Below are 21573 nucleotides of genomic sequence, written 5' to 3' on the forward strand. Positions count from 1 at the left end.
AGGAAGGGCAGATATGTCTGTGAGGAAAAAATGGGATGTGATCATTCTGACGTGGCGAATGCAATCCTCCCAAACTCATCAGTTTGGACAATTCCAGGAGGTCTCAGCTGGGAGGCTTGAGATCCAAGAATAAAAACCCCATCATAATTATATCCTTAAAGCAGGGCTGGGGAACTTTTTTTGAATTGGAGGCCACTGAGCTACAACAACAACAACAACAAAAAATTCAGTCGGGGCCACACATGTGAGAAGCCAAAAAAACCCCTCCCAGAACCCTCACTATCCTGGTCCCCAAGTGAGAAAAAGGAAAAAACCCTCAGATGTGCCCCACAAACTGAGAGGCAGGAAGACGAGACACTCCTTTAACTCGTGCCAAGCTCCAGTCCCACAGGGGAAGGCAGGTGCTGCTGGCAGCACCATTCCACCTCCCAAACACCTACAGCAGGTGTTCTGGGGGCGAGCGTGGGCAAGGCCAGACTGGTGCTTTAGGAAGGCAGTGCCTTCCCCCGCCTACCACACCAGCTGCCCATGAGTTGGCTCCTCCCAGCAAGGCTGTCCTGAAGTCACTCCTATGCAGGAGCATGGAACTGGAATAAAGGATCTGATGGGCCACATGTGGCCCGCCAGCTATAGTTTGACCTCCTCTGGCATCTCTCTGATACCATATAATTTCTGCACACGATGTGGTCCTCAGGCCAAAAGGTTTGCCAAGCCCTGCACTAAACCATCTCAGAATAGAAGTTACATCAAGGCTAGCAAACAGTGCACCTACCCTCCTCCAGGAGATGTGAGATTAGCATAGACTAGAGGATAGAAGAGCTCACTGTTACTCTAAGGCAGGGATGAGGAACCTAAGGCAAGGGGGCCAGATGCAGCCTCTGAAGTTTGGGGCTCCCCACTAGCATTGGGGAACCTGTGCTGGTGCTCCAGTCCCCTTAACATCCTTCCGTGGGGCTGGAGCACACAAAATCTACTAGCCTGGGCTCTTCTAGGCTCTGGTGTGGGAAGGGAATGTGAGGAGTCTTACTGCCTCTCAGTCAGGGCCATGTCCGTGATAGTTGGGGTTTTTTTTGGTTTCTCACTTGTGTGTGCCCCTTTTTCTATGGGTTGGGACCCCCACCCTAAAAAGGTTCCCCAGCCTAGCTCTAAAGCTGCCTGTACCACACAGCATTTAGCAACACGGCTCTATCTCTAAACGCGTGCTCTCAGCACTTTTGCCAACAAAATATTTCCACCCCATGAGCGAGGTTCACACTGTGGACAAGACAGCTTACACTGCCACTCACCCCCCAACTTTTACCTTGAGGAGAGGGAGGTTTAAGCACCTGTGAACAACAAAAGTTGTATCATTCAATCTGCAGCACAGACACAGCCTAATTTGCACATCCCGTCCCTCATGGGAGTTGCTGTCAGACTGCCATTTCAAGATTTGCTGGCGGGAAATGAGAGTGGAGTTCTTCAAGGGGGAGAGGCCAAGCAAAAACATTTCTCTGCCCCTCAGTTAGTACATACCAGAGTTGGGTTTTCCACCACATAGTTGATATCAGGTGCATTCTGCTGATCCTCTTGCGGGTCTACGTCAATCTGCATAGGCTCCACTGCGCCCTGCAACAGCAAATCCAGGCTCAAATACGGTTCATTCACATGACCACAGGAAACAGCTTGCTTAAAGACGGGCTCACAACCTAGCAGGCTCCACTGATACACACATGTAATGCAGAAATGAAAACACTGCTCTGGAAAAATCTCTTTAGGATCCTGCCCCCATGCAGTCCTGCTCCTCGGGACTGACATCTCATCCAGAGTCAGAACTGCTCATGCCATTCACACACAACAGGTCTCCTCTTTCAGTAGCTTTTCAAGCAAGCAAATAGGAGCATGTGAATCTTCTGAACATGTTACAGCATCACAGGGACGCACGGCAATTCCAAAACACCCTGCTGCGCGGACAGAGTGCCAGTGGCAGCAGAGAGTCCCCTGCATCTGCCTCCTCCCAGGATTCCCCTCCCCCCCAGAGGGAAGCCAGCACATGCCTGCCCCAGGCCCGACTTCCCCCCCTCCCCCTGCGGTACAGGGAAATCCCGCACACGCCTGCCCCGGGGACAACCCCCCCTCGCGCAGCAGGACCAAATCCCCGTACGTGCCTGCCCCGGGGACAACCCCCCCTCGCGCGGCAGGACCAAATCCCCGTACGTGCCTGCCCTGGGGACAACCCCCCCCTCGCGCGGCAGGACCAAACCGTTGCAGGTGCCTATCCCAGGGCCAAAGCCCCCTCCCATGGCGCGGCCCGGCGCGGCCAACCCCCCCCCCCCCACTCCACTCCTGCAGCGCGACCAACCCGTGAGGGCGCCTGCTCCAGGACCAAACCCCCCTCCCATCCTGCAGCGTGGCCAAACCCCGGGGCCAACCCTCGCTCCCGCGGCGCAGGAAAACTCCTGCACTCAACTCACCCCTCTGGCACTCTCCTCCAGGGCCGACGCCCCCTCCCCCAGCAAGCAACAGAGCTGTGGGAGGGGAGCAGCCCACACACTTCCGGAACCCCCAGAAGTGACACCCGCTTCAGACAGGACTTCCGTCCACCCCGCGGGAAGCCGGCACTACACTAGAGGTAGGTAGCGGGGCTTCTCGGGGGTGGGGGGAAAATGGAGGGTAGGGGTGCCCAAATGCCTTGCGATCAACCAGTTGATCGCGCTCAACGGGTTGGTGACCACGGAATTAGAGTTCTTTGAAGGGGTTAACAAACATTCAGACAAGGGGGATCCAGTAGATATAGTTTACTTAGATTTTCAGAAAGCCTTTGACAAGGTCCCTCACCAAAGGCTCTTGTATAAATTACATTGCCATGGGATAAGAGGGAAGCTCCTTTTATGGACTGAGAACTGGTTACAAGACAGGAAACAAAGGGTAGGAATAAATAGTAAATTTTCAGAATGGAGAGGGGTGACTAGTGGTGTCCCCCAAGGATCAGTCCTGGGACAAATCCTGTTCAACTTATTCATAAATGATCCGGAGAAAGGGGTAAGCAGTGAGGTGGTAAAGTTTGCGGATGATACCAAACTGTTGAGGATAGTCAAGACAGAAGCAGACTGTGAGGGACTCCAAAAAGATCTCACCAAACTGAGTGATTGGGCAACAAAATGGCAAATGAAATTTAAGGTGGATAAGTGTAAAGTAATGCACATTGGGAAAAATAACCCCAACTATATGTACAATATGATGGGGGCTAATTTGGCTATGACAAATCAGGAAAGAGATCTTGGAGTTATCGTGGATAGTTCTCTGAAAACTTCCACACAGAGTGCAGCGGCGGTCAAAAAGGCAAATAGGATGCCAGGAATTATTAAGAAAGGGACAGAAAATAAGACACAATATCTTATGCCCCTGTATAGAACTATGGTATGCCCACATCTCGAATAATGTGTACAAATGTGGTCTCCTCACCTCAAAAAAGATATTTTGGCCTTGGAAAGGGTTCAGAAAAGGGCAACTAAAATGATTACGGGTTTGGAACAGGTCCCATATGAAGAGAGGTTAAAATGACTGGGAGTCTTCTTCACACAGCGTGTAGTCAACCTGTGGAACTCCTTGCCAGAGGAGGCTGTGAAGGCTAGGACTATAATAGAGTTTAAAGAGAAGCTAGATAATTTCATGGAGGTTAGGTCCATAAAAGGCTATTAGCCAGAGATAGAAATGGTGTCCCTGGCCTCTGTTTGTCAGAGGCTGGAGAGGGATGGCAGGAGCCAAATCACTTGATCATTGTCTTCGGTCCACCCTCTCTGGGGCACCTGGTGCTGGCCACTGCCAGCAGACAGGCTACTGGGCTAGATGGACCTTTGGTCTGACCCATTATGTTATGTTCTAAGTGCTGGGCTTAATAGCCTCCTGGCCAAACCAGTCAGGATCACCTGTCAGAAGCTCCAAGATCTACTGGTTGGTGACCACTGACCTATGGGGTCCACAGAAAACCTGGAACAGTAGCTCTGGGAGGTGTGAACTGCCCCACTCATCTCCATTAAGAATTAACATCTTTTTTATGTAGAGAAATGTACTGCTACATACTTATAATGCCCTGTGTGCATACTTATTCAGAAATAAGTGTGCCTTTTTCAAGTATAGCTTCTGATGCTTTCAAAGTGACAAAGATATACTGGAAATAGCATGCTTATTCTGGAGCAAGTATGTCCAGCTGAGGTTTTATGCTGAGGTAACTATACCATGGTAGTGGTATACTTCTATACTTGTAAATTTCCCTGGCCTGGAAAACATCAAAGATGAGCAGGATGTATTGCAAGCAATGACCCTTCCTGATGCCATAAGTCAATAATACTTGGAAAATACCCACCAGATTGCCCTGGCCCCACCCAAACAAGAAAGAGCAGACCCTATAGTCATATTCAAGCCTCATCTAGGGCAGTGTTTGTCAACCAGTGATACGAGTACCTTTACGGTACTTGGGAGAAGTCCGGCAGATACATCAACACAACTGAAAGTTGGAGAAAACTGAATTTTTGTTTTAACTTTTACAGAGCTTTATTATTTTTGTACTTTTTACACCCAAAAATTTCATTGCCTGCCCAGCGACGATTAAGTTGTTTAAACAAATGCATTGCAATAGTAGAAAAAATATTGTGTGTCTGAAAACTGTAGATAGTGGGGGTACTTTTTTTAAAGGAGTACTTTATTCAAAAAGATTAAGAAACACTGATCTAGGGGACTCAAGCTCAAGGCGGCCAGAAAAAACAAACAGAACTCATAACAGTATTTTACATAAGAGCAACCTCACTGAGTCAGACCAAAAGTCCATCTAGCCCAGGGCTACTCAACTTTGGAAGCACCAGGAGCCACAATGATACTCACAGCACATGCTGACGGCCACAACTTAAGTGTGGTTGCACATACATGCAAGTGTGTGTGTGTGTGTACACACACACACAAATAGCTTTTCACTCTGACAACATGAATACAAAGATTAAGGCAAGACTACACAACACACAGACCTCACTTAAGTCAGTTCTGTTGATAAGAAAATACAATATTTACCCGATTTCCACCCATGAGACCGTACTTTTAATGACCAATGACAGTCCAGGAATGTAACTACTAAATCACATATCAACAGAAGATCATTTTATTGACTACTTTTTTGTTTTGGCTCCCATCCAGCAGCCACACGTTGAGCCCCGCGTAAACCTGAACTACACTGCAGGTCGCAAACAGACAGGCTGCAAGCCACATACAACCCAGGGGCCACGTGCTGAGTAGCCCTGATCTACCCTGTCTTCCCACAGTGGCTAATGTCAAGTGCCCCAGAGGGAATTAACAGAACAGAGAATCATCAAGTGACCCCTCCCCCGTCACTCATTCCCAGCTTCTGATCAACAAATATAAATGTGCACACAATCTACTGCAAACAAATTCTCATTTTAATCATCCACATGGGCAGAGCTTAGCGTATCACCATCTTTTCTTCCTACTAATCTTACATGACTACAAAATTATCCCATATTTTCATAGAATCTTCTCTTCCCCAGGAATCAAGGGTAGAAAGTAAAAGTTTTTGAAAGGAGTTAGGGAAGTTTCAGAATGACTATAAGTATACAAAGGGGTGTTTTCCCAGTTGCCTTAGTTTATTATTCTCTCACTGAAGAATGATTATTTACACCAGTGCTCAGGATAACGATAGTGCACAAATTCAGACGGGAAAAGCCTGGGTGCAGAACAAGAATAGTCCTCTTCCATCGCTCTGCATCACAACCCCCAATAAGATTCCCCCCACCCCTCCACCTCAGAGATGGGGGAAGTGCCTTCCTGGCTGTAACTTTGAATTAGGGTGTTTTTTTTTTAAAGCACATGATCAGGTGTTTCAGGGAGTCATAGGTTTTGTACAAACAGTGACTGTCACAAAGCAATTAAAACCCAATTCACTCTCTCTCACTCACTCCAAGCTTTTCTGACGCCACAAGTGCCCTCTCTCGTAAGGTACCTCGTAAAGCAGCGTGCAAGCGGACAAGCTGGCACTCAAGCTGAAGTCTCCTGCTGTACCCGGAAGGAAGAGGTCTGACCTACTGCTGTGGGGGGTGCAGTACAGATCTGTCACTGATGAAGAAGCTGAGCTGGGGGCTGAGCTATCCCTCATCCTGTCCTGACTCTCCGCACCCCCTCGCCCTGACACAGAGCTCGCTGGCTGCTAAGGAAGAAAGACGATTAACTTGCAGAGGGATGCGCTGGGCGTTTGGGCGGCGGCTCGGGCCCTGCCTGCTGGCTGAGCCGGCGCCTCCTCCCCCGGACTCAGGCCCAGCCCCCCCGTCAGAGCCGAAAGCAGCCCGGCGCCCAGGCGGGTCCCCCGCTCACCAGCGGCCCGGCCCGGCGGGGGCTCAGCGCCGACCAGGACAAGAGACCCGGCACCCGCCGGGGGCTCCTTCGCCATTAGCCCCCCGCAGCCAGGCCGGGGGGGTCTCAGGGTTTCCGCCGCGGGGCCAGGCGCTTCCCCAGAAGGGGCACGAGGCCCCGCCCCCGACAGCTGGGCCCGGCTCCCGCCCGGCGGCGCCCGGACACCAGGACCGAGCCCGTCGCGCCGGCCCGGCCCCCAGAGCGCAGGCCCCGCCCGAGCCAGGCCAGGCCCCCGCGCGCCACGAGCGGCGCCGGGCAGCGCGCGGCCCCCAGGCCCCCCCAGAGCGAAGGCTCCCGCCGCCGCCAGCCCCCCCGGCCGGAAACTCGGCCCCGGCCCCGGAGCCTTTACCTGTAAATTAAAGACCTGGACGGGCAACGGCATCCTCCCCTCAGAGCCTTCACTTCCGGGTCACCACCCGCCCCTGCTTTCCGCTCGGCTTCCACTTCCGGGTCACGCCGCCCGGCCTGTGAGCTCCGGCAGGTGAAGTTCTTAAAGGGCCCGCGGGCCCTCTGCCGCCGGGAGGTGCCGGGCTCCGAGCCGCCCCACCGGGGAAGGGGGCTCCCGAGCGCGCCGGGCAACTGCTGGGAGGAGCTCCGGCCCGGCGTCACCCTCGGGAGGTGGGTGGCTCCTGGGTACCCACGCGAGATCCCCGCGTGCCCCCCCCCGGGATCCGCCCCCCCGCGCCGTGGTCCCCCCCCCGGGACCCGCCCCCCCGCGCCGTGTCTCCCCCCCCCGCCGGGACCCTCTCCCCGCCGGGACCCTCTCCCCCCCGGGACCCGCTCCCCCCCGCGCCGTGTCTCCCCCCCCCGGGACCCGCCCCCGCGCGCCGTGTTTCCCTCCCCCCGGACTTCCCCCCACGTGCTGTGTCTCACCCCCCGGGACCGCCCACGCATGGTGCCTCCAAGGACATCCCCAACACTACAAGAACCTCTCCCCAAGTTCAGTCCCTCCCCCCCAATCAGGACACCCCCAAGGTTCTATGAACCCTTCCCCAGATGCAATTTTTAGCAATCTAGTAAACATTTGCTAAATCTGGCTGTCTGATGCTGTGACTATAACTTTCCAGCAACTGATTAACAAACAAAAAATCTCCACCAAATTCTACCTTTGCTAGTTTTTTCTCTCTCTTCCCTTCCTGTGTGTCTTGTCTTGAAGGAAACATGACTAGACTTCAACAACAAATTTAAGTGAAGATTAGCTGTCTTTCTATCTAAAGGATGTGCTATGCCTCCAATAAAAACTAGGTGTCTGAAGCAGAAATTAGTAGGTATGGTTCTTTTGCCTCTGTTTAAAATCTTTAATACCTCTTTAAAAGACTGTCAAACAATGGACTTCTCCCTTTTACACTATACAAAGAAAGAGAACAAGGGGAGTTCTTTAAACACAGATCTTAACTCATCTTTCAAATGCTTTAACTGTTTTTCCTTTTTCTGTGTGTTTCATAAGTTCTTAATGGTAGTTATTACTCACTTACTTCCATGGTAACAACTGGATACAAAACACCATTAACACAATTAAACCAATAAGGAATTTGAAGCCAGGTCAGAGAGCAACAGAAACACCACTCTCAAAACAGCAATACTTATAACTGAGGCTGTCTACATTGGGAAGGTTTAGCCACATGCGAAAGTCACCAAAAGTGAAAACCAGTGAAACCAGTTTTTCTGCTTCCCATTGTCAGTGTTTCATGGCCACATCATTAGCACCCAGAAGCATCCCACAGTGCTGTGTTGTGGGAAGGCCAAGCTGATCCCTGTGCTTCTTGGGATTCCCTGGTAACTCTGGGAGCTCTCCCTGCTGAGAAATGTCAAAGCAGCATAGCTGTCTCTCCAGCCCTCTCCCAGCAGCAACAGGCTGCCTGCCACTGTGTTTTCAGTGGGGCAGAACAGAAGCATTCCAATGATTTGCTTTTCATTCCCCAAAGCTTTAAAAGGGGAGGGGCACATGCCAAAGGCAGCAGAGATCACAAAATGCTGAGCACAGCCATCAGGGCAGGCATTGTGGGATACTAGCGGAAGCCACTTCTCTGGACAAAACAAATAGCAGAATCTTTGTCTGCAATAAATGGAGGGGAAAAGACAAAAGGCTCTCACAAGGTTGGAAGTTTTTTGAGGGGAAAAATTGTGTTTTCTCACCCTCACCCCTGCTAAAAGTCGCACCGCAATGTGAACGCCCTCATTATTTTGTGGCCAAGAGGCAGGTTTTGGTGATAAAACATGCCAGTGTAGATAAGGCCTGCGAGTGGGTTTTGGTGCGAGTATACCTGGGGGGTACTGAGGCCCTGGTGAGAGGGAGAGCAATGTGTGTGCATTGGGCAAAGTGTGGCTTGGGAAAAAGAAGTGTCTTGAGTTAGGATGTAAAAGTGGAAAGTGAGGTTTCATGGGGCAGGGCAAGGAGTTGTTCCAGGCACAGAACACTCCTAGCTCTGCTAGTTCAGTAGTTTATAAACAAAATATAGCAAGACTGTGATGCAAGTCTGTCCCACAGAGCCCTCAACCTCTCCACTTCTCTCCTGCAGAGCTGTGATCCATCCCAACTGTGCAAAATGGCAGGGGGCCTGGGGGCTGAAGAATGACACTTTCCTGCATTGGGCTCAATAAAATTTGCTTCCTGCTGTCTGTGGCCTTCTGTGCTTTCCTTCTTTTGTTAATCCCCAAACTCCAGACAACCTGGAGACGGGGGGGCGATCCACAACCCCGTCCACCCCCTCCTTTGAATGCTTCCTGCAGCGAGTTCTACCACCAGCAGGCAGAGCCCAGCTCAACAGACCGTTTGGACAGTGAGGGATCTGATACTGCACACAGTGTGAAAGATGAAACTGTAGAAAAATGGGGAGATTACAGCCTACATGCTGGGGGATCCCACCCGAAACTTGAAGAGCAGGATGGGAGCCCCACCAGTCCTCTTCAAACTATGTTGAAGGACCATCATGGACCTGCAGATGAGTCCATTAAGGAGAATTTGGAGCTGAAGGATATTTTTATCGCTGTGAAAACGACAAGAAAGTATCATAAAACTAGGCTGCACTTGCTCTTCCAAACCTGGATTTCGCAGGCCAAAAGACAGGTGAGAGATCTCCCTCAGCGGGATAGGACAGTAATAGAGTGGGAGTCTCTCTCCCTCTGTGACTGTAGATTCTGGATCTGCTATAACCCCTCGCCCTTCATGTTCATACTGCAATGTCACTCTGTATTCCCCACCAGTTCATTAGACATGTTCTTCCCTCCAGGATTAGGAACTGAGGTCCTGCAAATAGACCTGGTCAAAAGGTTAGATGAGCTGCTACTGGGTGGTAGAACGTTAGTCTCAATGCACAATCTGTCTTGTAGCGGACCAAGATCTGCAACTTGTGCAGGAGTGTTCTTGGGATTTGATCTCTGATTGGATAATTATAACCTTGTGTGTGATTCTCATAAAACTTGAAAGACAGACTCTGCTGAGCTCGAAACTAGCATCCAGAGCCGAATCCACAATGGTTTAAGACAGTATCACTAAATTCACTTAAAATAAAAGGCTATAGGTCCAGAGAGAAGCTGCAGCTGGAGAAAGTGGGCCAAGTTGGTATAATAGAAGAAACCATTGCATAGTCCTCCACAATTCCTGATGCTAGCACTGATGATTCTGAGCCCGTACCATCGGCCGATATACTCTTTGGTACAGTGAGCGAGTCTTCGTATGAGATGTAGCACAGAATCTGTCCCTTAGTGGAGATGTTTCAGTGAATTTCTGGAGAGTAACAAAATCTTATCCAGGTCTTACGCATCTTCTCCTGCTGCCTGCTTAGGATACTGTTGCTACTAACTGGATCTTTTTACCTTTTACTCTCATTTTCCCCCAAGAGTTATGTTGCTTCCTCTAGGCCCATTGACTGTCTGGAGCAATATCCAGCCAAGCAGATGGTGCTGTCTTTTGGGGTGAGGTGGAAGAACAGAGGCAATGAGAGAAACAGCTTATTCCTGAACTTGGGATGCTTCTGCCCTGCCCTAGGGGTAGGGATGGTGTCCCTGGCCTCTGTTTCTCTGAAGGGGGGGTGGCAGGGGAGGGATTATGTGAGGATTATCTGTTGTGTCGACAGACATGACACTGGGCTGGCTGGACCGTTGGTCTGACCCAATATGGCCGTTTTCATGTTCCCTGGGATAGGAGAGATGCTCCATTTTGGATTCTCTGCTGAAATGGCCAGTGAGGGAGTCAATCAATCCTGAGCGTGCTGGTGGTTTCTGTGATGTAGGAAGCCGTCCCACGGGCAGCGGACCAACACCAGTTCTTTTCACAGTGGCCGTTGACAAATAACTCGATAAATTACTAGCAATTCTATTTGGGCAGGGGGTGATTTTTGGAAAGGGAAGCTCCTTTTTTCCTAATGTCTTTGTGTCTCCCACAGACGTTCATATTCACAGACTGGGAGGACCCCGAGCTGCGCCTCCGAGCAGGTGAGCCAGGCAGTCCAAATGCCCACTTGCTTCTTTGACAGTGGATGCTGACTTGCTGTCTCCTTCCATGCTGTGCATGTGATGGTGGCAAGGAAGCTGGAAATGCTTCAGAGGGGAAATGCTGTTTCCCTCTTTCCTAATTTGAAGGAACTTCATCAGCGTCCGTCACTGGGTTCGTCTTCCCGGGCACTTTCTTCCTTTCCGTTTGCAAGTTTCAGCAGAGCTGTTTGAGGGTTAATGTGCATGACCCGCCCTGTGCACTGTCCCTATGCACAACTCTCCTGCCCTGCCAGCCAGCTCCACAGTCCCATGCTCTTCACCTTAGAATCATAGAATCATAGAATAATAGGACTGGAAGGGACCTCGAGAGGTCATCGAGTCCAGCCCCCCGCCCTCAAGGCAGGATCAAGCTCCGTCTACCTTGGGGGCAACATGCTCATGCTGCAAGTACCCCACGCCTCACACGTGCAGAAGCTGTGCACCACGTCCCTGCTTCAGATGCATGCTCAAGAGGGGCACCTGCTCATTCTTCCAGATTATGCATTCATCCAGTCTTGACCCTTTCGACCTTCATTTCTTTAGGAGATCACATGATCAACACCAACTGCTCTGCTGTTCACACCCGCCAGGCGCTCTGCTGCAAGATGTCTGTGGAATATGATAAATTCCTTGAATCTGGACGGAAGTACGTGAGACTTACTGGTCCAAGTGTCGCTCTGTTCCCCTCTTCTCAGAATGGGAGTGAAGTCCCAACCTGCTTCTTTCAAGTCCCAGAAGTGAGAAGGCATGACTCAGGCTGAGATCCCAGAGGGCAGTGGTGGTGAGCATAGAGAAGAGGGAGCATGGGGAAGAGGAGCACTGCTAGACAAGAGTCAGGTGGAAGGTGATAGCAAGAAAGTGCTCACATCATACAATATGATGGGGGCTAATTTAGCTACAACTAATCAGGAAAGAGATCTTGGAGTTATCGTGGCTAGTTCTCTGAAAACGTCCACGCAGTGTGCAGCGGCGGTCAAAAAAGCAAATAGGATGCTAGGAATTATTAAAAAAGGGTTAGAAAATAAGATGAAGAATATCTTACGGCCCTTATATAAAACTGTGGTATGCCCACATCTTGAATACTGCGTATAGATTGATCTCCTCATCTCAAAAAACATATACTGGCATTAGAAAAGGTTAAAAAAAAAAGCAACTAAAATGATTAGGGGTTTGGAACAGGTCCCATATGAGGAGAGGTTAAAGCGACTGGGACTTTTCAGTTTAGAAAAGAGACTGAGGGGGGATATGAGAGAGGTCTATAAAATCATGAGTGGTGTGGAGAGGGTGAATAAAGAAAAGTTATGTATTTATTCCCATAATATAAGAACTAGAGGACACCAAATTAAATTAATGGGTAGCAGGTTTAAAACTAATAAAAAAAGTTCTTCTTCACACAGTGCACAGTCAACCTGTGGAACTCCTTGCCAGAGGAGGCTGTGAAGGCTAGGACTATAAACAGAGTTTAAAAAAGAGCTAGATAAATTCATGGAGGTTGGGTCCATTAAAGGCTATTAGCCAGGGAGTAAGGAATGGTGTCCCTAGCTTCTTGTTTGTCAAAGGTTGGGGAAGGGTGGCAGGAGACAAATTGCTTGATCATTGTCTTTGGTCCACCCCCCTGGAGCACCTGTCAGCAGACAGGATGCTAGGCTGGATGGACCTTTGGTCTGACCCAGTATGGACATTGTTATGTTCTTCAGTGGGCTGTCGACCTCAGCCTCTCTCCTCGCGTTGGGACGTGTAGGCAGTGTCGGCATCTAGCCTCAGCATTTTCAGTTGGAGGCCCCTCTTTTTTCCAGTTGCTTTGCCCCAAATCTGCGGGACCTCCTTGGAGAGAAGCGAGTACAAAGAAACTTTACGTGGCCTTCTCAGGGCTCGGCTGGTGACCGTCTGCCCTGCTTTGTCTGCAGATGGTTTTGCCACGTGGATGATGACAACTATGTGAATCCACAGACTCTCCTGCGCCTCTTGTCTGCCTTCTCACACAGCCAGGATGTCTATGTGGGGAGGCCAAGCCTGGACCACCCCATTGAGGCAGCTGACCATGTCCAGAGCGATGGCTCGGTAAACGCGCTCTGCAGCTGCCCCTTCTCTCCCAGCCCCCAAGCTTCTCAGAAGGGCTCAAACCACCAGACCCCATGTGCAAAACCTCAGCGTTACTTTGCATTTAGAAAGGGTCTGGTGAGCCAAGCAGGGATTCTCCCCTCGCTGGTGTCCCTGCTGCAGTCTGTGGGTGTGAGGGAAGCTCCCTCAGCAGGGGCAGTTTCTGCTGGTCGCACCACTAGTTCAGAGAGATGCTGTTTGGAGGCTCTTTTGCTTCTTGTTAATGATGTTTGCACAGGACCCTGGGGCTAGGCACTGCACAGGCATCGGTGTAGAGCCAGCCCCCAGACAGAGGGTGAGAGAAGGGGCAGAACAAACCGTGATGGCAGCAAATGGCCTGTTAGTGCCGTGGCTCGGGAGGCAGGCATCTGGGAGATGAAAGGAGGGGGACACTTGGGACGCAGAAGAGGAAACGAGGGACAAGTGTAGCATTATAGGGTGACCATACGTCCCTTTTCAAAGTCCTGTCCCGGCCATCCTGACTCTTTCTTCCCCGAAAAAGGGGCATTTGTCCCGTTCGCTCTAACTGGCTTGATCAACTGGCAGAAGCAAACGGGACAGAGGCCCACTTTTGTCAACAACAGAAAAAAAGGGGGGTGGAGTGCTGAGAGGGGGGCCAGCAGCAGGGGGCAGGGCAGGGCAAGTGCTCTGGGTGTCCCAGTTTTCCACTTGGGAAGGACGGTCCCCCTAAGCCCGGAGCTTGTGTGAGGAAATGAAGGGGGTGGGAGAGGGCTGGAGCGGACAGCCAATCAGCATAGGCAGGGAAAGCTGTAGACCCCTGGACCGTCCCAGGATCTCCTCAGCTGCCCCGAGCTGCCTTGGGGGTGATACTACAGCTCGGTGACTTCCAGCATTGGGCGGGTATTTCCCTGGAGCCCCAGCATGCCAGTCATAAGACACAGCAGCAGCGCTGGCCAAGCCAGCGGGTACCAAGTTGTCAAGCCAGCAGCTAAATTCACTGGCAGCACAGCCAGGTGGAGGCCTGGTAGGAGAAACCCTGCCTGGTGAGTCGTAGGGCTCCTGGGGTCTCCCTGGAGAGGCTTGTCGCAGGCTGCCCATGACTCTGGAGGGCCTCCCCTCAGTTCTCGCCTGCAGCGCTGGTGTTCCCTTCCCTGGATGCTCCCTGTTTCCTGTCTGACTCCACTGGCCTGCAGTGAGAGGAGTTGGTCCAACACGGCTTCCAGGAGTCCATGGGGGCAGGGGGGAGCCCAAGTCCACTACGTGCTCTGCTCATGCATCCAGAGCAGAAGCTCCTTTCCCTCCCCTGGCCAGATGGGAAATGCCCAGTAGCATTAACAAAACCCACCAGGAGCCCTGGGGTGCCTTAGAGACTAACATTTCCTTGGGCCCGAGCTTTCAGGGGCTGCGTGTCCACTCCATGCAGCGTGGTTTTACCCAGGAAAGCTGATGCCCAAATCGATTAGCCTCCAGGTGCCACAGGTCTCCTAACCTAGCTCCCCCTCCTTAACACGTGTCTCTTTGTGTCTTGTTGTGTTTGCTGCTCCCTAGACTACCGTGAAGTTCTGGTTTGCCACGGGCGGAGCAGGGTTCTGCATCAGCCGGGGCCTGGCCTTGAAGATGAGTCCCTGGGCCAGGTAAATGCACCTCACTAGCAGAGACCCCATGCCGTTGGCTTTGCCAGGCTTGAGGAGCGTTTGGTCCTCCATCTCCATCCTCTCTCTCTCTCTCCAGCTTGGGTAACTTCATCAGCACTGCCGAGAGGGTGCGTCTTCCCGACGACTGCACCATCGGTTACATCATCGAGGGGCTGCTGGAAGTGAAAATGCTGCACAGCTCTCTGTTCCATTCCCATCTGGAGAACCTGCAGAGATTACGAGGCGAGTTGGTACTGCAGCAGGTAAGGCTGAGCCTCAGGCCTTGCTCCGAGCAGGCCCTGGCCTGCGAGCCGCTCTCCGGCTGATCCGAAGAAATCACCGCTGCTACCTGTGTCCTTGGCTTTCAGAAAAGGCAGATGGTATCAGGCCTGTAATCCCACCATTACTCCAAGCTGCTTATGTAGGTGGCCAGGCAGACCCAGTCCACATTTGGACAACAGGCGCATTTGCATCCTGGCCAGCTGGGTCACCTTTATTTTTCCCTTTTTCTGACTCCCTTCCGGTCCCAGCCAGGCCATTACCTTGCCACCTTTGTCTTCCTTCCTACTCCCCGAGGCCCATGACCACTTGAGCAAGTGGCAGAATTTACAGTACATTTGAGACACTAGGATTTGCATCTTTGCTTGGCAAAGTGATTCAGCTTTAATTCCTACCAATAACAGGGATACTGTTGAATAGTTGATCATATATGAAGTGATACAGCCTCTCTGAAGGGAGAGACGCAAGTGTTCAGTTGCTACAGAGGTTTCATCAGTATTGGTTGTGAGCATTCAAATACATAAACTTGTTTTAAAAACAATTACTTCTACAGCATCTTTCCAACGGACAATAGGTGTCACTGAAATTCCTCCACTACTTATCTGCGTACACCCTAAGCAAGAACATAGCTGCTCTCCCACAGAATACTCATCTGAGTTGTTGTAACTGTTTTCTTGGCAATAAAAATGCACTTTCAGGGCCACATTCATGCCAGGTGTAATCACACCAGAAGTAGGCATTGGTGGATCTGGCTCTCCCTTTGCGATTGCCTTTTTGCTAACTTCAATAGCTAATCAGAAAATCTTGTTGCTGAAGATTAATGGAGATTAACCTGATCTCTTGGGCTCATGCAGAGCACGCTTTTATTGGTAAGGCTCTGCACTCAGGCTGAGAGCTGTTCCCTGCACTGCCATTGAGCCACTGTGTAAAATGAGGCTAATGTGACGGATGTGAGGATGGATTTTGTATTATGGTGCTGGGCATTGAGACGCTACGGTGACGGTTCCCACTCGAAAGCTTACACATAGAGTTGGTAACGTAGGGGGTATCTTCTCCTCCAGCTCCTCTTGTCTCCCTGTCTGGTTTCTTCTTCCAGTTCTCCTTTGGGTAGTCAGCAGGTTCTCTCAAATGGCTTTCATCCTGTGTGAACCATTATGACTAAGCAAACTATCACCTTTTGCATGTAACTTCTGACACCCAGATCAGCTAGGATAGCACCTCTTTCCCTTTAGATCCTCCTCCTCTTCCACTCAGGCGCACTCTGCTCTGTTGCAGGTTCTGACTTTACATACTTGCTCTTTCAGGTCACCCTGAGTTACGGGGGCCCTGAGAACAAACACAATGTTGTGAGTGTGGCAGGAGTGTTTGGCCTGCAGCAAGATCCAACCCGGTGAGTACCTGCTTCCAAAATGAACTCTGCTTGCTCTGTCCATACCAATGGCTGCAGGAAAATCAAGCACACAGGCTGGGTCAGCATGTCTTGTATCGCCTCCGCATGGGTCCAGCCCAGTTTCCCGGCAGTTTTGAGATGCGTGCACATTCCAAGAGTTCTGGCCCGGGTGTTCCCAAACTGATGAGCTCATACCATGTCATCGTCTCCTCTTTCTCTTTTCACAGCTTCAGATCTGTCCATTGTCTTCTCTACCCTCACACCACCTGGTGTCCCACTAAAAATCTACTGTGACCTCATCTCATCGTAAACTCATCATTTGGTATCGCCCCACCACAAGGCTGGACAGGATGCTTTTCCTGGAGATAAACCAGAACAATCTACAAAAGCAAGATTCCCCCGACCACGTCATTCCCATGGGAAGAGCGTGAGACCTCATCAGCTGCTATCTGAAATGGTCCAAGGAAACACTTCTGTGCTTTGCTCTCTGCTCTTCCTGCTCTTCATATAATGTCTCTAAGGTTGTGCACTGGCTCCCTTCTCTGGCCTGTCTGGTTTGATGCAAGCTTTCCTAGTTAATGGATTTGTACCTAGAAAATGCAGAGTGGAATGCAGTGCCTGGAACCCTAGAATGGATTGTTATGGATGGGGCTTGCAGAAGCTGTCCCCGGGTTGCTGAGATGCCAGGGCAGAGCAGAGCGCCCACGGTGGGAAGGAAGCGTTTTTAATTTGGCTCCCCTGGGGAGCAGAATGGTTCAGGATCTTCCGTGGCCTGTCTTTTATCCTGTCCCAATGTCTGAGCTGTGCTGGGATCCAGCTGAAACAATGAAACCTCTGCCCCTGCAGGGCTCTACCAAGAACAGAACTCTGCCAGTCTGCCGCCGCATGACAGGCTGAGGACATCAGAACCAGAGATGCATGTTCTCTGCCTTGGCCCCTCCAGTGTCTAGTCTGGCTTCCATGGAGGCCGGAGAGACGCACGGCCTTTCGGGTGGGAAGATGTTGGTTTTCCGTGGTGAGCAGCAGATCAAAAGGTGCTTGGTCTTGGTTCGTCCTATTCCCTGGCGGTTTGATACGGAGATGTTTTGGGGAATACTAGGAGGTTCCTCCTTTCACTGTAACCATGGCGTAGTGCCCGGATGATCTCTGATCCTGGGTCACTAAATCAACCTGCAGCCTTCTTCCTGCTTCCTGGGTTAGCTGCAGGTGCTGGTAGCCTGGGGTGCTGTCATTGGAGCCTTTGGCTAGACTGGTGTGGTCACCCAGGCATTACATACATTGGACCTTGTGTCCTCTTTGCCTTTACATCTTGACCTTTGGACAAGCCTGCCAGGAGGAGGCCTGCCCACAGAAAGGGTTTTGCACAGCCTCCAAGGGAGGGGCTCAGCCCCTTGCTTGCAGAGTTTCTGCTGTAGGACTTGCCAGTGCCTGCAAAGGAAAGGGAGTCTGGCTTTGGAGGAAAGCTTGTTTGTTTTTCTCTTAGTCCACATTGAGGTTTGCACTTGACATTGCTGGCCTGGTTAGGAAGAGCAGCATCAAAAATCACTTTGCAAGGACCCCCCGCCCCCGATTAGTCTCATCGGCCTTTCCCAAGATCTTCATTTGTTCCTGGTTCGAATGATCAAGGCTGATGGGGGGAAGGCAGCAGCATGACGTTCGCTCAGTGTCATTCCCAGAAGCGTGCCCTGACTGAAGCTGGCAGGAGGAACTCTTGGGTTCTAATTCTGCCTGTGACCCCACTGCTCTGTGTGGCTGTGAGCGAGTCACATGACTCTCCTGTTTGGAACGTGGACACACCTCTCCGGAGGTGGGTAACTCTCGTCCCATCTCTCCCTAATTAAGACCCTTTAAGGTTTAGCCAGGCATGTTTTGCTGCTTTCCAGAGAGATTCATTCAGCTGAGGGATAAAGTCCAGGCCTCCATTTCACAATCCTGAGTCTGTCTCTGACTTCTCAAGTGTTCTGAACTTTCTTTGCCCTCCTTCATGCTTTCTGGGATGGCAAGAACACAGTTTGCTGGCCCACAGCCCAGGCTGGGAACACTGGAAATGCCAGACTGCATCATATCAGTGGTCCAGCCTCCTTTCTCAGACAGCATCCAGAACCAAATGCCACAGAAGATGCCGTAAGAACCCTTCAGTGGGCATATGTGGAATAATCGGCCCACATTTTGGGTCTCCTAGTCCCGTAAGCCTGAAGTTTAATATCCCTTCCAAAATGTTTGTCATTCAAACATTTGATAGCTATCTAAGATTCAAGAAGGGTTGGATATTGTACTTGACCTCAATGCCTGTGTTACTGTGGCAAAGAATTCCGCAGATTAACAGACCATTACTGGACTCTCTGTACCCCTGAATGCTGATAAACTGCTTCTTTCCTGCAGCGTCTGTCCCTGGTCCATGGGCTGCCCGGGAGATGCATCTTGCCAGCTGCACCACCTGACAGATCTGTTAAGACTAAGGCCAGATCCTACTACTGCTCCAGTCCGTGGCAAAACTCCCTGATTTAGTAGTACCAGGACGGAGCCCTAAGTGTTTGGCCCGACGCTGGCCCTAGTTCCCAGGGGGAGCTGTCTCTCTGGCATGCCCAGCACTGCAAAGCTTCCTGGGCTTGGAAAAGAACCCTCCCGCTTCCCCCCCTCCCCCCGGCAGTGCAGAGCACTGCCCTCCACCAGGCTGTTATTGGGACTCTACTGACTCTACCATGGGGGCCTCTGTGGCCATAAGATGGGCTGTTGCAGGCAATCTGGGATCATTTATCAAAATGGTTTTGTCTCACTAAATACATGTTTAGAGGTGGGCCTGGTTTTCAGTGGCCTCGGTTAAGTTTCCTGATGCCAGTAGCTCTGTGTGCAGTAAACCTCTAACACTGGCGTCAACAAAGAACCTGCCCTGAGCATCACATGTCCTGCAACTACTGCCATGTGTCAAACTCACCCAGCATCCACTCGCCCCCACGTCTCCTGCCAGTGGCAGAACTGGGGCACCTTGGGGGGAGGAATGGGGTGAGAAGCACTGCTGCAAATGCTGTTGCCAAACCTGAACTCTCTACTACTAGAGAGAAAGGCAGACACTTGAGTGAGGCAGGGACTGAAAAAGACTGGAGCATCCTTTTGCCTTCCCATTTACTTTGTACCATATTGCCACAGGCCTGTTAGGAAGACTGACCAAAATGTAGAGCAGCTCTGATGCCCCTCAGGAGCCAAATTGAAAAACATAGTAGAAGAACTAAAAAAGAGCCACCAAGGTTTAGCAACCATGTAAAAGAAGTAGTCAGAGATAAAAAGACATCTTTTAAAAAGTGGAGTCAAATCCTAGTTAGGTAAATAGAAAGGCGCATAAACACTGCCAAATTAAGTGTAAAAATGTAATAAGAAAAGCCAAAAAGGAGTTTGAAGAACAGCCAGCCAAAAGCTCCAAAGGTAATAAAATGTTTTTTTAAGTACATCAGAAGCAGGAAGCCTGCTAAACAACCAGTGGGGCCCCTGGACAATCGAGATACAAAAGGAGCACTTAAAGACGATAAAGTCATTGCAGAGCAACGAAATGAATTCTTTGCTTCAGTCTTCATAGCTGAGGATGTTAGGGAGATTCCCAAACCTGTGCCATCCTTTGTAGGTGACAAATCTGAGGACTTGTCACAGATTGAAGTGTCATTAGAGGAGGTTTTGGAATTAATTAATAACAGTAACATGTCACCGGGACCGGATAGCATTAACATTTGACTTCTAAACGAACTCAAATGTGAAATTGCGGCACTATTAACGATGGTTTGTAACCTATCCTTTAAATCAGCGTCTGTGCCCAATGACTGTCTGGAAGATAGCTAATGTAACACCAATATTTAAAATGGGCTCTAGAGGCGATCCCAGCAATTCTAACATCAGTACCGGGCAAATTAGTTGAAACAATAGTAAATAATAAAATTGTCAGACACATAGAAGAACATAAATTGCTGGGCAAAAGTCATCATGGTTTCTGTAAAGGGAAACGTGTCTTACTAACCCTTTCCTGGACTGAGAACTGGTTAAAAGACAGGAAACAAAGGATACAGCTACAACGAAGGGAAGGGGTGGGCAGGAGCCTGGACTTGGACATGGGGAAAGCCCTGGGCAGGGAGCAGTACCTGTAATAGCCCCAAAGATGGAAATGGGCCTCCTAGGCCAGTCCCAGGTTCCCACTCCTGACCGTGGGGGCCAGTGAGGCCTGCTTCCTGCATTGCCCACAGGCAGGTTAGTGCCAGGCCAGTGTATCCCCACAGTCCTCTCGCCCCCAGCACAGAGCCCTGGGAAAACCACCCCAGATAAGGGGCCAGGGCAGCTTTGCCCCCAGCTGGCGCCTGCTCTGCTTCCCTGTCACTCCAGGCTGAGCTGCTCCAGCCTCTGTGGACGCCCCAGGCTTCCATGGCTCAGCCCCCCTGGCTCTGCCTGCCCGGCCCCATGTCTGGCATCACTCCCTGCTCCTGTGCCCCTTACACCCTGCCGGGTACTGCCCAGGGCTAGATGTGCCCCTTTCCTGCACCCCCACCATGGTACAGTATTGCCCCTAACTCCACCCCCCCGCCTGCCCGCTCTGTACCAGCCCAGCTGTGCCCCTCGCTCGGTCCCCCCGCCTCGTACCGCCCCAGCCCAGCTGTGACCCCCGCTCGGCCCCCCCGCCTCGTACCGCCCCAGCCCAGCTGTGCCCCTCGCTCGGCCCCCCCCGCCTCGTACCGCCCCAGCCCAGCTGTGCCCCTCGCTCGGCCCCCCGCCTCGTACCGCCCCAGCCCAGCTGTGCCCCCCGCTCGGCCCCCCCGCCTCGTACCGCCCCAGCCCAGCTGTGCCCCTCGCTCGGCCCCCCCCCGCCTCGTACCGCCCCAGCCCAGCTGTGCCCCTCGCTCGGCCCCCCGGCCTCGTACCGCCCCAGCCCAGCTGTGCCCCCCGCTCGGCCCCCCCGCCTCGTACCGCCCCAGCCCAGCTGTGACCCCCGCTCGGCCCCCCCGCCTCGTACCGCCCCAGCCCAGCTGTGCCCCTCGCTCGGCCCCCCCGCCTCGTACCGCCCCAGCCCAGCTGTGCCCCCCGCTCGGCCCCCCCGCCTCGTACCGCCCCAGCCCAGCTGTGCCCCTCGCTCGGCCCCCCCGCCTCGTACCGCCCCAGCCCAGCTGTGACCCCCGCTCGGCCCCCCCGCCTCGTACCGCCCCAGCCCAGCTGTGCCCCTCGCTCGGCCCCCCCGCCTCGTACCGCCCCAGCCCAGCTGTGCCCCCCGCTCGGCCCCCCCCGCCTCGTACCGCCCCAGCCCAGCTGTGCCCCCCGCTCGGCCCCCCCCCGCCTCGTACCGCCCCAGCCCAGCTGTGCCCCCCGCTCGGCCCC

The 21573-nt window shown here is 52.1% G+C and overlaps 2 protein-coding genes across 9 annotated transcripts in view; one reads left to right on the forward strand and one right to left on the reverse strand.

Moving 5' to 3' along the window:
- GPS1 (G protein pathway suppressor 1) overlaps positions 1-6877 on the reverse strand; it is a 20570-nt gene extending 13693 nt beyond the window's left edge. For 2 of the 4 annotated variants that reach the window (XM_075904224.2, XM_089772030.1), the window contains exons 1-3: positions 6740-6876; positions 5984-6187; positions 1513-1605 (exon numbers count right to left, since the gene is read on the reverse strand). In XM_075904224.2, the coding sequence (XP_075760339.1) occupies positions 1513-1605; positions 5984-6187; positions 6740-6772 (330 nt within the window). In that variant the 5' untranslated portion in view covers positions 6773-6876. Of the gene's footprint in view, positions 1-1512; positions 1606-5983; positions 6188-6351; positions 6578-6739 lie in introns of those variants that run through there. The other 2 variants (XM_075904225.2, XM_075904226.2) reach the window with 2 other exon arrangements.
- RFNG (RFNG O-fucosylpeptide 3-beta-N-acetylglucosaminyltransferase) lies at positions 6743-16753 on the forward strand. 5 transcript variants are annotated; one of them, XM_075904228.2, is made up of 10 exons: positions 6743-6871; positions 7547-7658; positions 8910-9457; positions 10776-10824; positions 11407-11509; positions 12660-12924; positions 14473-14558; positions 14656-14821; positions 16142-16227; positions 16455-16753. In XM_075904228.2, exons 3-10 carry the CDS (start codon positions 8963-8965, stop codon positions 16519-16521), a joined length of 1317 nt encoding a protein of 438 aa, XP_075760343.2. In that variant the 5' UTR covers positions 6743-6871; positions 7547-7658; positions 8910-8962; the 3' UTR covers positions 16522-16753. The 5 variants fall into 5 exon arrangements, with proteins under 5 accessions (XP_075760343.2, XP_075760345.2, XP_075760342.2 ...); XM_075904227.2 differs by having other exon boundaries at positions 6870-7008; XM_075904231.2 differs by having other exon boundaries at positions 6870-7008; positions 12771-12924.
- Positions 16754-21573: the final 4820 nt, after the last annotated feature.

Source organism: Pelodiscus sinensis, chromosome 20, assembly GCF_052426305.1.
Source record: "Pelodiscus sinensis isolate ZL-2025 chromosome 20, ASM5242630v1, whole genome shotgun sequence".
NCBI lineage: Eukaryota > Metazoa > Chordata > Testudines > Trionychidae > Pelodiscus > Pelodiscus sinensis.

Bases quoted from the DNA above. Each gene is read 5' to 3' on its own strand.
- RFNG (XM_075904228.2), top strand. From the start codon at position 8,963: ATGACACTTTCCTGCATTGGGCTCAATAAAATTTGCTTCCTGCTGTCT. The intron at 9,458-10,775 runs GTGAGAGATCTC...TGTCTCCCACAG, and splicing joins TTTCGCAGGCCAAAAGACAG to ACGTTCATATTCACAGACTG. The intron at 16,228-16,454 runs GTGAGTACCTGC...CTCTTTTCACAG, and splicing joins CTGCAGCAAGATCCAACCCG to CTTCAGATCTGTCCATTGTC.